The sequence below is a fragment of the Dermatophagoides farinae genome, chromosome 2 (assembly GCF_024713945.1).
Source record: "Dermatophagoides farinae isolate YC_2012a chromosome 2, ASM2471394v1, whole genome shotgun sequence".
Lineage (NCBI taxonomy): Eukaryota > Metazoa > Arthropoda > Arachnida > Sarcoptiformes > Pyroglyphidae > Dermatophagoides > Dermatophagoides farinae.
In genome coordinates, this window is record NC_134678.1 from 1,138,632 (window position 1) to 1,153,264 (window position 14,633).

The window sequence follows — 14,633 nt, forward strand, 5'->3', positions numbered from 1 at the left end:
CTATCTATGATAATCATGTATTTCCCTTTTTTTCCATTACAAATTGTATTTTTTTTATATTATGTTTTCCATTCATCATCATCCTCCACCATCATCATCACATCATCATCATTATTGAGTGCACGAGTGCACATGCACACGTAATGTAAATTTTTCCATTTTTTTTTCATAAACAACAAAAAAAACATTCCAAAAATATCTCAATGATCAAAAATAATCATGAAAATTTGGTTACAAAGCAGCAGCAGGTAAGTAGAAAAAAAATTTTTCTTATTAATGCTAATCATCATTGGAATTTCTTTTTTTGTTCTCTACTAAATAAAGAAACGTGTAATTATCTATTATTAGTGTTTCTCCATTGTTTTTTTCTTAGCTTTTTTCTTTTTTTTCCCGCACAATAATAAAACAATGTCTTTGATCGATAAATTAATATATCGAAAAAATGAATCAGTTTTGGTGGTCGAGTGATTCTGATTTAAGCTTTCGGCCATTCAACCATCTAACCACACACACACACACACAGATAGACAGAAGAAACATGTGTTTAATCCAGAACAACAAACAGAAACAAACGAATGTCAGGTTCATTCGAGTTTATAATCGCCATCATTATCGTCATCAGCGTTTGTCATGGAGAAAAAAAAACCCAAAAATGAAATTACAAATGAAAACGTGATTCGAAAAAAAATGGATGACAAAAAAAATTTATTGAAAATTTAAATTTTGATGAAAATGTGGGCAAAAAAAACAAAACAATAATTCAGGAATAATTTATACAGGTAACGCAACAAAACAAAAATGAAAATTTTTCGACATGTTTATAAAAGAGTAGATTTTTTTCGCTGATTTGGAACAAACAAACATAAAAAAAATGGCTACTACCGCCAGCTTAACAACACAATTATTAGCCATTTCAGTGATTTCATTGCAGCGACAAATTCTACATAATAATAATGTGAATCGTACAGAATTGGATACCAATAATTATGATTACATAATTGTTGGATCAGGTTCAGCTGGTGCTGTTGTTGCCAACCGATTGGCAGCATTTAATCAATCTAGTTTAAGAATTTTATTATTAGAAGCCGGTGGTGCACAAAGTGTTGTTAGTGATATGCCTGGTTTAACACCATGGTTGGTTGGTAGTGAAATGGATTGGCAATATTTGACCATACCACAAACGAATATAGGACAAGCATTTCGTGATCAAAGAATTAGACAACCAAAAGGTAAGCCAAAAGAATGATTGATTGTTTTGTTTTGTTTTGTTTTTTGTCACACGCATCCACAATAGGAAAAGTTATTGGTGGTACATCGACAATAAATTGGATGCTTTATAATCGTGGTAATCGTCGTAGCTATGATAATTGGTATACAACATATGGTTGTGATGGTTGGGATTATAATTCAATTTTACCATATTTTATTCGTTCTGAAAATAATACATCACCGAAAATTGTACAAGAAAATCGTGGCTATCATGGCACAAATGGTCCAATGGGTGTTTCACCTATGGCACATCCTGATCCAATGTTATATGTATTTCAACAACAAATGAATAGTTTCGGTATACCGACAATCGATATTAATGGTGAAAGCCAAATGGGTACAATGATCTATGAATTAACGGTGAATAATGGAACACGATGTTCAACGGGAAATTCCTATATCGATCCAAATCCATATCCAAATAATCTACATATAATGGCCAATTCATTTGTGACAAAAATACTTTTCGAACATAATAATCAAACCAATAATATTACAGCCATTGGAGTTGAATTCATACGCAATGGAAATAATTATACGGTTATGGCAAATAATGAAGTTATACTTTCAGCAGGTAAAGAACCAAAAAAAAAATTCAATTTATTAATTTGATTTTTTTTCTATCAATTGGAAAACAAACAGGATGTATTGCATCACCACAAATCCTGATGCTTTCAGGCATTGGTCCACGTCAACATCTTGAATCGATGAACATTACGGTGATTGCCGATTTACCTGTTGGTGAAAATTTTCAAGATCATGTTTTCATACATCATTATTATGGAGTAAAAAATCATAGTCTATTGAATGAAGCTGTTGGACCAACTGTTGAACAATTATATGAATATTATATCAATCAAACTGGTCCTTTGACACAATTACCGAATTCAATTACATTTTTTAGTACAAAAACTAATGATAATCCTGAATGGCCTAATGCTGTTATCGATGTTAATGCATATAGTGTATTAAGAAATCTTACTGAAACTGTTTCATCATATGGAATAAATTTACAACAATGGGCAGATTTCTGGACACCATATTTGGGTAAACAATATCTTCTGGTTACATCAGCCATTTATCGAACATATAGTCGTGGTACTATACGTTTAGCAACGAAAAATCCATTTGATCAACCATTAATCGATCCACGTTATCTTAGTGATCCACGTGATCTACAAGCATTAGTGGATATGACTAAAATTCTATTCTATGTAACACAGACTGGTGAATTTCCAAAATATGCAGAAATATTTTCACAACCAATACCGGGTTGTCAATTCTGTCCAGATAGACCATTATATCAATGTGATAGTTATGTACGTTGTATAATCAGACAAGTAGCTGATACTGCATTACATCCAGGTGGTGCATGTCGTATGGGATCAACAAATCGTACTGATATTGTTGTCGATCCAAGATTACGTGTAATTGGCGTTGATCGTTTACGTGTAATTGATTCATCAATTATACCGGAATTGGCAAATGCAAATACACATGCAGCATCGGTTATGATTGGTGAACGTGGTGTACAATTTATCATTGATGAATTATCATCATCAGCGTCATCGATTTGATCAAGAAAAAAAAATGATTAACGAAAAAAAAAGACAACAGCGACAGTAACAAATATTTAACATTAATTTTTTTTTCTATAATTATAAAAAAAAATTGATGGTCATATTTATGAAGTGAAAAAGAGAGAGAAAATTTTTTTTCCATTGAATTAAATACTTATAGCACGTGTTTATAAATGGCAAAAAATTAATTGATATTTTTAAGATATTAATAAGCAACAACAACGGAAAAAAAAGGAAATAAATCGATAAACATGAATTTTTGTGGCTGGGCGCAGGGCTGCGCTGATGAGCTTGAGTATGGGGATATCGATCAGGCAAAAAAAAAAAAAAAAGAAAAAAAAATTCACAATTCACAATCATTCGCATTCGATTGGATTGGACCATGAAAAAAAAACGAAATTGATGATAATCATCATTGGCGTTAATCGGTATGGTAGTTTTTTTTCTTCGTTTGTTTGTTTGTTTCCTACATTAATTTCATTAACCAAAACAAAAAATTAAAATTTTTCTATAGAAAAATGATTAATATCCCTGATGATGATGATGATGATGATGATGGCGACTTATGACAACAACGATGAAATTGTCATTGTCATTGGATTTTTTTTTTGAAATATTATAATTGATAATTGATAATTGATAATCAAATTGAGTGGTGCACAAAAAAAAATTAAAATTAAACTGTGTTCTATATTGATTGTGTGTATGTGGTGTGATGACGTAGAAATAGTGAAAAAAAAAATACACAAAGATTCGAAAAATTTTTTTTTTGTGAGAAAAAAAAATTTAAATTTAAAATTTTCTCATTACCATCATCATCATCATCAATGGAAATTCATGAAAAAAAAAGAATTGAAAATGATTGTTTTCCTTGAAAATTAATAAAATTTAAATTTAATTTTTTTTTTAACATTTAAATCCAGATAAACAAACCATTAAAAATAGGTAAACAAGCAAACAAATCCATTAAGTATTTTTTTTCTGTTTTTTTTTTGTTTTCTTGAATTCTAATGACAATGAAATTTTTTTTTTTTAGCGTTTTGTTCATACATTTCCTGTTTTGTTGATAAACGTAAAATCCTGTGCGAAAAAAAACAAATCAATCGAACAACGACTAAATCAACAATTTAATCAATTGCCGGCCGGCTAATCATCATTTATTACAAAAATGTTGGTCTCTCTCACTAACTAACTCGTCGAGATAATCGATTGCAATTTTTTTTTCGCACTTTATGCATTTGTTATTTCATTTCCTCCCCTTGAATTTATCATATCAAACAGTGAAACAAAAAAATTCCAAAATACAGAAAAAACCCGTTGATCATTTATCCTCCAATATCATCATCATCATAAAATGAGGATATATATAGGATATGGTTGTTGTTGTTGTTTCTTTTTTTTTTGGTTTTTTTTTGTTTACATCATAATGTACCGAAGGTTTCATTGTGTGTGTGTGTGTTTACGTGACAGTTTATTAGTGATTTCATTTTTTTTATAATTTTTTTTGGGTTTTTAATTTCGAAATTAATTTTCCACATTAGTGAAGTTTTATTTTCAATATAATTTTGAAGGATTTTAATGCCATATTGCAAGCGAGATGTGATTTTTTGTTTTTGTTTGTTTATTATGAAAAAACAAATTTGGTTTGTTTGTTTGTTTTTTTTTATTACTTTTTGGAATAATTTTTTTACTGCATCGATTGTGGTTGTTGCAGCCGTGATGAAATAATTTTGTTTTGAAAACAAAATTATAAAAATGACATTCAACAGGGACGATCATCATGATGACGCATTCAGATTTTTTTCTCTCTCTCTCTCTTTTTTTGATATAGAATATTCATGACAAGCGGTTCAAAAATGAAAATCAACAGAAAAAAAATTGGGCACCACTATTTTTAAAACGAAAAAAAAAGATTGCACCATTACAAGATTCACGTCATCAATGTGTGGATGATTGTGACTAGATTAGATTAAGTAATGAAGAGAGAGATAGAGAAAAAAAAACAGTACATCTTCAACATGAATTGAATTTAATTGAATAAAAAAAAAATTATCATCATATATCAGGAATTTGGATTTTTCATATTCATGGCCATTCATAGCCACAGACCAATCATCATCATCAGCAGGTATATTTTCTTTTTCAAGTAACGAAACAAAAAAAGAAAAGAAAAACATGTTGATTATGATGATTAGTACACTAAAATAAGATGATGATGATGAATATTTCAGGTTCAAGTTTTTTTTCGTTGTTGTTGTTGTTGTTGTTAGAAAAAAATATATGTGTGTGTCTCTGTGTGGATTCCATTGGACGTTTTTTTTCATGTGACTAATTATTTCACATGCACTTTCACTTTCACTTTTATTTTGTTGAGAAAAAAGAGGCTTTTTTTTGTCATTGACAATCATTGAGAATTATCGATCGATAGAATAATTTAAATTCAATTTAGTGAGAAAAAAAAACGATGATGATTGTGACGACGATGATGATGATGTGATTTGATTTGACATGTGTGATGACATTCGACAAGATATTTTTTCATTTTCATTATCAACTAATTAGTAATTCTTCGGTTTTTTTTTCATTCGTTTCGTTTGATCAAACAAGCGAATAGTAGTAGTAGTAGTAGTGAATAAGTAATTGGTTTGCCGGTTTTTTCCAATAATCAATTTGCAGCAGCAGCCAAAAGATGGAAAAAAAATTAGCCCTTTTTTTCCCAATATAGGAATTGAATTGAATTGAATATAAATGAATGAATAATGATCATCATCATCATCATCGTTGATTCTAAGAACAATTGATTGGTTGGTTGGTTGGTTCTGTGGTGCAATTTTCTTTGGTTTTTCGTTCGTTTGTTCGTTTTTGTTTCTTTGTATTTACATTTTTTTTGTTTTGTTTGTCTGTTTGTTTGTTTTTGTCTTATGTTTTTGTTTTGATTTTGATTTTGGTCGATAATATAAACACATGCATGAATAAACACAAACACAAACACAATGTTGCGGATGGCAAACAAAAAAAAATTCATTTTCATGGCCAATGATTTTTCAATTTGATGATGCCACCAAATGGATGAATGAACCAACCAACAAACCAACTAACGTTCGAAACTCTTTTTCTCTTGCTTTTTCTTCAAAAAAAACGTAACACGTACAGAATGACTGATAAACAAACAAAACGAAAAATTTAGTGATTGTCATTGTCATTCGAAAAATTCTTTTTTTTTTCTTCTTCATCGTCGTCTTCAATAACAACAAAAATTTTTTTTGTTTTTTGTTTTGTTTCGCAATCAAAGACGATATTCTAGATTAATCAATCAATCAATCAATTATCATTTCCGTAACCAAAACAAAAAATGAAAATGAAGCTAATCATTTGTTTCAATTGGAAAATCAATTTTTTTTCTTGTCTTCACCATAGAATTTGTCGTTTGTCTGTTTGAGACAAAAAAAATGGACATAAAAACGTGACATTAAATTTTTTTTTCTAAAAATAAATAAATATAAGGACATCATCATCATCAAGAATCAATGATCAATTATTAACGATTCGATTGTCAAATTATCGTCATCATCATGTCACATAATAATCAAATATATCTATCTATCTATCTATATAAGTGGCTGCTCATCCGTTTTGGTTGATTACACATCTGCATTTCATGGTGTATGGCGGCATGTATAAGTGCATTTGGTTTGTTTTTGTTTTTTGTTTTTGTTTTCTGTTTTTGTTTTTTTGTTTTTTATTTGTTTGTTTTTTTATTTCCAATGTGTTTGTTTTTTTCAGATGTAAAAATATAATTTCCATAAATATATTCGTATATTCGTAAATATAAAACGTAATTATCGTCAAATTTTGGAGAAAAAAAAATAAATGAAGAAGAAAAAGAAGAAGAAAATCTATTAATCTGCAACTACTATCATTATTATGCATTTTAATGGTTGAATGTACGTTTAAATAATTAAGAATTCATCATGTGTGTGTTTGTGAAAAGATGATTTAATCACTTTCACTACTAAATTGATGAAGATAATCATTCTTATCCTTTTTAAATTAATTAAAGAATAAAAACAAATCCACTGCAAGCACCACCACCATTACCAACAACAACAACAACAACCACCACAACAGGTAAAAATAGGTGTAAACGAAATCTCTTTTTTTTCTTTCACCAAAAGCTAAAACCTGAATTTATGCAGAATTTCTTCTGCTATTCACCAATTATGAATTGTGAAGAAAATCTAAACCTTTCATTTATTCATTCAATTCATTTTCAATCCTGATTTACATGTAGTTTCTTCAAGATTTTTTTTTTTGCTCTTCTCATTCATATATATAAGATAATTTATCTTTTATGATCATGTTTATGTTATTCATGGTTAATCCAATGTGGTAATGGTAAAATCAAAGAACAAAAAAAAAACTATACTGAAATTCTCAAGGTTATATTCTGTACGTATTTTACGTTTACATTTACATACATTTTATATATCATCATCATCATCATTATCATCATCTAAAAGCTTCGGGCGATTGATTTTTGTTTTTTTTTTCGGAAAAAAAAATCTTTTTTTTTACACTTTATTTTATTAATTTGTTTAGTTTTTTTCTTTCTCTCTCTCTCTCACTTCATTTTCATGATTCATCAAAGATTTTTTTTTTCTTTTTGGCCAAGAAAATCATTTCATTTTTAGTTTTAATTTCTCCCTGTATCAGTCTCTCTCTCGAGCTTAAACTTGTGATTGCTCCATTAAGATCCACACACACACACATTGAAACAAAAAAAAAAAATTTTTTTTTTTGCGTATATACCACATACATTGTCATCGATGACAACGATTTTGTTCTGTTCTGTTCTGTTTTTTTTTTTTTTTTTTTTTTTTTTGTTTCTTCATTTTCTTCCCATTCCTTTTTGTTGTTGTTTATTGAAATATAATAATAATACTACTTTTGTTCCTTGATCCGCATCTATCCATTTTATCCAACATACAATTGATCACATTCAATAAAACCAAGTGGTAAGTAATAGCAAACAAACAAACAAATTGAATGAATGAATGAAAATTTTTTTTTTTCATTTTGAAACAAACAAACAAAAAAAAACGCGCGCCATTGATATATTTTAATTTTGTTTTTTTTTGTTTGTTTGCTTGTTTGCTGTTTTGTAGATCATCATCATCATCATCATCATTGTAATTTTCAAATGAAACTTGTTGTACATATTGTTGTTTCCGATACAAAAAAAAGTGAGAAAAAAAAATTTGAAATTTTACCGGAAAATTGAAATTTTTTCGTTGTTGTTGTTGTTGTTGTAACCACAAATCCAATTTATTCAAAAAAAAAAGAGAAAAGTTCATTGTCGGTGTTATGTATTTGCATGTGTGTGTGTGTGTGTGTGTGTGTGTGTCTGTTTCGAGTTTATATCATCACCAAATTGGGTTCGTGATTGACAATTTTCAATTTCAAAATTCATTTGATTGACTGGTTCACAATCGATACGATCAATCGATTGATGATTGATTGATTGATTGGATACTTTATTTCAAATGAATGTACACAAATCATCATCTTCATCTTCATAATCATCATCATTGTTGTTGTAGTTATATGATGTGAATTTGATTATTCATTCAACCAAAACCATTTGTGTGTGTGTGTGTGTGTGAGTATCTGTACATTATGCGTGGGTATTGTTCGTCCATAATAATAATTTGATTGATTCTGATCATTTTCTCTGAAAAAAAAATGTTAATGATGAATAAACCATGATCATGATCATCATCATCATTTGAAATAATCATTTTTTTTGTTGTTGTTCTGTGATTTTCTTGTCTGAAAATGATGATGATGATTGAATCCAATCATCATCATCATCAACATCGACCACCAACAATTGTTGCTTACATGATTTGAAATCGATATGGTTATTTTCTTTGATCATGAACACGGCAAAAAAAAAACGAGAGAGCGAGAGATAGAAAATTTTTTACACAATTAAATTGAAATTTTTCCACACCAGAAAAAAAAATTATATATACTCATCATTAAAATAGTACATTTGACGTCAATTAATTTTTTTTTTTGTTCACTATAGAAATAAAATCAATTACCTACTAATCATTGATTTTCGATGTGATTTTTTTTGTTTTGTTTTGTTTTGTTTGACATTTATGTATATTGATCAACAATTGATGGTGCTTGCTGTTCACCATTCAATTCATTCGATGATATTGTTGTCATCATTGATAAACAGTGACAATTGATTTTTTTTTCTTTTGGCTAAAGAATATTCTATCTTTTTTTTAAAAAAATACAGAAAGAAAAATGAGCAACACAGAAGAAATTATTAATTTATCATTATCATCACCGGCGCCGTCGCCGTCGTCGTCGTCTGAACAGCATCCTGTTGTCGAAATAGAATCGAATCATTCAAATATGGTAATAATACAATCGAATAATAATAATAATGATGATAATGATGAAAAATTGCTTAATAATGACGAAATAAAGGATAATTCTGATGACCAATCATCATCGTCATCGTCATCCACATCCACATCCACATCCTCATCATCATCATCATCATCATCATTGCACTCTTCGTCATCATCGTTATCATTGAAGCCACATTCACAGCAATCATCATCAATAACAATGGAAATGAAAAATGAGAAACAACCAGAAAAATCATCATCATCATATAATAATAATAATAATGATGATGACAATATAAAACGGAAAGATTCGTCACAGGAAGAGATTGTACAGAAATTAATGAATCAAGTTCAATCTTATATAAATGAATGTTTTGAAATGGAAGAGATGCCAGAAAAAAATACTAATAATAACGATTCATCCACATCATCATCGAAACCAGTGATTAATCAAGATTTATCATCAGTTGCCATTTTGCCAATTGAAGTGAATAATCAACAACAGATAGTTGAAACAAAACCACAATTTAATGTGACACCAGTCAATAACAATAACAACAACAACAACAACAACAGCAGAGTGATGACAATACCATCAATTCATATTACGAATGAACATGGACAAGATAGAAGAATCAGTATCGATATAAATCATCAAAATAATAATAATAATGATACACAAACATCCATGGATAATAACAACAACAACAACAACAACAACAATTCTTCATATAAACAACAAAAACAACAACAAAAAGTGGCAGTTGTGATTAAAAATGTATCATTTTCATATACGAAAAAAACAAATGTTTTATCCAACATTAATTTGGTTGTTCCAAAAGGTAAAAATTTTCATTCATTCACTTTCTCTCTATCTTTCTCTATGAAATTTTTTTTTCTATGCAAAGTGAAAAAAAATTCATGTCATCGACTGTGAACAAAAATCTGATAATTTCATTGAAAAAAAATTTTTTTCCTATCCATTTTATCTGATCATTTGGTTTATTAGCTTTTTTTCCGGTTTCAAGTTTCTTGGCCATTCATGATCAGCACAAAAAAAATTGAAAATTCATCAAGTTTATTATTTTTCAATGTGTTTTTCTTTATTTTTCGTAATTTTTTTTTTGTCAATATAGCTCAAATATTCGCATTACTAGGTGCGAGTGGTTGTGGCAAGACAACATTATTGAGGATAATATTGGGTCGATTAAAACCGAAAAAAGGTGATGTACAAGTATTCGGTGCACGACCAGGTGGAATTCATTCGAATATTCCGGGCAGTGGTGTTGGTTTTATGCCACAAGAATTGGCAATGTTTCCATCATTCACTATAGCCGAAACATTATACTATTTTGGTTTATTACATCACATTCCTAAAGATGAAATTATCAAACGGACAGATTTTATGATCGAACTATTAAATCTACCGCCTAAAGATCGTAAAATTGAACAATGTAGTGGTGGTCAACAACGTCGTGCATCGATTGCATTAACATTATTTCATTCACCACCATTATTAATATTGGATGAACCAACTGTTGGTGTTGATCCATTATTACGACTTAAAATTTGGCAATACTTAGAATATTTATGTATCAATAATCGTATGTATATAATGGAAATCTAAATTAATGAAAATAATAATAATTTTTATTTTTATAATCATTTTCATCAGGAATGACCATCATAATTACCACACATTATATTGAAGAATCACGTAGAGCCAATAATTTAGCATTCATGCGTTTCGGTAGAATTTTGGCACAAGATTCACCAGATTCATTATTACAGAAATATAATACAACCGTATTGGAAGATGTTTTCTTACAGCTATGTCAACATGATTGTGGTGAAATTAAACAAAAACATTCATTGAAAAAACAAGATTCATCTAAAGAACAGACTGACATCTATGAACCTGAATTGGAACAAATTCGTTCAAAATTTTATAATTTTACTGTTGATAAAATCCGATTGAAAGCATTATTCTTTAAGAATATTGTCAATCTCAAAAGGAATCCATTATTATTCTTTTTCTTTCTATTATTACCTACTATACAAATTGTTCTATTCTGCATATCAGTATATAAATCTCCTGATAATATTGAGGTTTCAATTTTTAATAATGATACAAAACCACTTTCGAAACGATTTCTGGATCTAATTGATGAACGATTATTACGTGTATGTATAATTTATATAATCGATTATGATTATTATTAATTGTGATTAATTTTAATTTTTGACTTTTACACACAGGTAAACCATTATAATTCATTAGATGAAGCAATACAAACGGTAATCAATGGAAAAGCATGGCTGGCTATCGAAATGAGTGATAGATTTTCTGCAGCTTATCGGCGTCGTGCAAAGAATCCATCGGATTTAAGTGAACAAGATTTTAATAATAGTAAAATCAAATTATATCCCGATCAAACGGATAATTTCATACACAATGTTATCGATAATTCATTGATGAATTCATATCAGAAATTTGTTGAAAATATTGCCGAATCATTTGGATATAATCCTAGTACTGTGAGAATACCGGTAATGGTGCAAGAAGTTGTACATGGAAAATTAGATCTAGAAAATGGTTATGTACTTTTGGACAATTTGATTGCCGGTTCATTGGTGGCTATTATTTATACAACACCATTATTAATGTCCGGTATGGTATTGGTGATGGAAAGAAAAGATAATATTATTGAAAGAACATTTGTCAATGGTGCTACATCCATAGAAGTATTTTTAACACATTTGATTACATTAATGTTAAGTCTGATTATTCAAGTGATCATTTTATTGTTTGTTGCAATAATTGTATTCGATGTGTCAGTATTGGGACCATTAAGTGAAGTTTATCTGATGTTATATTTACAAGGTTTAACCGGCATATTTATCGGTCTACTTATATCGGCAATATCGAAAAATGAAATTGTTGCTGTGGTGAGTATTTTTTTTTCTGTTAGATTTTTTTTTCTTAAAAATCAAAATTTAATGTTTATTTTTTTCCCAAATTCAAATAGTTACTATCACTTGGTATGGTATTTCCATTATGGATGATAAGCGGTGTATTCTGGCCACTTGAATCAATTGATGCATGGTTACAGAAAATATTCTGGATGGCACCATTATCCTATCCAATTCGTTCAACACATCATATGTTTAGACGTGGATGGACATTTGCTCAACATGAAGTTTTTATGGGATATGTCAGTAGTTTTATTTATAATATTATTCTACTGGTTACAAACGTCCTCGTCTTTCATTTTACCTCACAATAGTATTTTCATTTTCATGATTTTTTTTTACATATTGCAACTTTTTTTACCATTTCTCGTTGAGCTTACGTTTTTCAATGTATTTGAGAAAAACAGAAACGGAAAAAAATAAATCATCAACACCAGAATTTTTAATCATCATGAACAAAATGAAACAAAACAAAACAGAACAGAAAAAAACTATTATTATTGTACAACAACATATTGATCATCATCATCATCAAACAAACATGAATGGAAAACCAGAAAAAAATTGATGAATAAATTTTCCTATTTATAATACGAATTAATTAATTGTTGATTAGTTAATTGCCTATTGCAAATCATCATCAAGAAGAAATCATTATCGTCCACAAATAGCAACATTCGATTGTTTTTTTTTTTGTTGTTGTTTCATTAAATACCGGATTTTTTGTTTCCATCGCCATCACCACCACCACCACCACTACAATGATTGTGAATAAATTAATTTTAGTTCAAACCTTGAAAACTCTTCATTCTAATACAAAAAAAATAATAATTTCCAATGAAATCTAACAAAATTCATCCAACGACTAGTAGTAGTAGTAGGAGATTAAAGTCAGTTTTATTTTATTAATAAAAAAATTCCAATGAATCAAGAAATTCTTTAGGAATTTTTTTTTTTCGATGGAACAAACAAAAATCCAAAATTCTAATGAAAAAAATAATAATAAATTAGTCATTTCATACACGGAAAACATTGAACATACAAATGACGATAATAAGATTATGAGATAGAGATTCTTCAGTAGAGAGAAGAAAAAAAAAACGCCAAAAACCAGAGAGAACTAGATGAATGATAAATAATAAATAAAATATATATATTGTTGTCGTTCAAGATCAATGTGAAACAAACAAAGAAAAAAAACAAGAAAAATCCGATTACGTAAACTAAGCGAAAAAAAATTTTTTTTTTGTTTCAACTTTAAATATATAAAAATTGATGATGATGATGATGATGATTGGCCGTATTGTAGATATTTGTGCGTCATATTCGTTATTATTTTGTCCTCGATCTTGTGAATTTTTCTTGTTTTTTAGTTTCTCATTTTTTTTTCTTTCCAACGAAAGAGGTCAATCAATGGGACACAAACAAAAAAAAAAGAGAAGAGAAGACAAAGATGAAGACGAAAAAATCACTGGACATCATCATCATCATCAAATTATTGACGATCGGTCAAGCTTATATTACGTAAAGATTTTTTTCTTTCGTTCGTTCGTTCATTCGTTTCATTTCTTCTGCACTTTCGCCTTCGCCTTTGAATATCAGCAAGTTTTACCGCTGTTTCGAAAGTATATAATTTTGGATATGTGCGTGTGTGTGTGTGTTTAGTGATCATATAACATCATCATCATTATTTATTTCATTCGAAACATTTTTTTTCCAATGATAATGCCGTAAGCAAAACAAAACAACAAAAAAAAACTACATGGAAAATGTGAAATGTGTTGCAACAATTGAGTGCAAATACACGTACACACACACACACACACAGGCAGACAGGTAAAATTTACATATTTTTTAAGAGAGAAAAAAAAGAGAAAATGATGATGACGATGTTAGCAATTGATTTTAATGAATGAATGAATGAATGGAATGATTAAGATGAAAATAGGAAAAAAAATTCAAACAATTAAAATTGAAATTAATGCAGCAACAACAAAAAATTCAAATCAAAACACACATAAATTTTCCATTCATAAATGAGAGTTTTTTTTACAGTTTGAAATCAAACATTTAGATATCGATTCTGGCCAATAGAATGATTTGCTTGTTGAAACAAAAAAAAAAAAAAAATTCTACCTACATTATTTGTCTGTCTGTTTGTTTGTCTGCGTTGATCAAATCTATGTTTGTTTCGTAAGAGAAACAAAAAGAAGGCCAATTTGAACGAAAAAAATTAGAAACACGATGATGATCATGATGTCAGGGATAAGGTGAGAGAGACTGTGAGAGCGAAAAAATATACAAAACAAATGAGAAGGACCCGCAAAAAAAATTAAGAGTAAAATTTGATAAAAGAAATAAACAAAAAAAAAGAGAGACT

The 14,633-nt window shown here is 28.8% G+C and overlaps 2 protein-coding genes across 5 annotated transcripts; both read left to right on the forward strand.

The window, feature by feature from the left end:
* Window positions 1–109: 109 nt before the first annotated feature.
* On the forward strand, window positions 110–3,277 carry LOC124499272 (L-sorbose 1-dehydrogenase). Of its 2 annotated transcripts, XM_075735837.1 has the most exons (5): window positions 110–248; window positions 325–779; window positions 833–1,229; window positions 1,295–1,843; window positions 1,912–3,277. In XM_075735837.1, exons 3-5 carry the CDS (start codon window positions 872–874, stop codon window positions 2,844–2,846), a joined length of 1,842 nt encoding a protein of 613 aa, XP_075591952.1. In that variant the 5' UTR covers window positions 110–248; window positions 325–779; window positions 833–871; the 3' UTR covers window positions 2,847–3,277. The 2 variants fall into 2 exon arrangements, with proteins under 2 accessions (XP_075591952.1, XP_075591951.1); XM_075735836.1 differs by having other exon boundaries at window positions 111–248; window positions 325–1,229.
* Window positions 3,278–5,495: 2,218 nt separating this feature from the next.
* Window positions 5,496–12,850, forward strand: LOC124496386 (ABC transporter G family member 23). Of its 3 annotated transcripts, none has more exons than XM_075735833.1 (7): window positions 5,496–6,539; window positions 6,633–6,977; window positions 9,163–10,122; window positions 10,417–10,884; window positions 10,956–11,464; window positions 11,540–12,229; window positions 12,310–12,850. In XM_075735833.1, exons 3-7 carry the CDS (start codon window positions 9,171–9,173, stop codon window positions 12,565–12,567), a joined length of 2,877 nt encoding a protein of 958 aa, XP_075591948.1. In that variant the 5' UTR covers window positions 5,496–6,539; window positions 6,633–6,977; window positions 9,163–9,170; the 3' UTR covers window positions 12,568–12,850. The 3 variants fall into 3 exon arrangements, with proteins under 3 accessions (XP_075591948.1, XP_075591949.1, XP_075591947.1); XM_075735832.1 differs by lacking the exons at window positions 5,496–6,539; window positions 6,633–6,977 and adding exons at window positions 7,485–7,864; window positions 8,015–8,092; XM_075735834.1 differs by lacking the exons at window positions 5,496–6,539; window positions 6,633–6,977 and adding an exon at window positions 7,374–7,864.
* The last annotated feature ends 1,783 nt before the right edge of the window (window positions 12,851–14,633 follow it).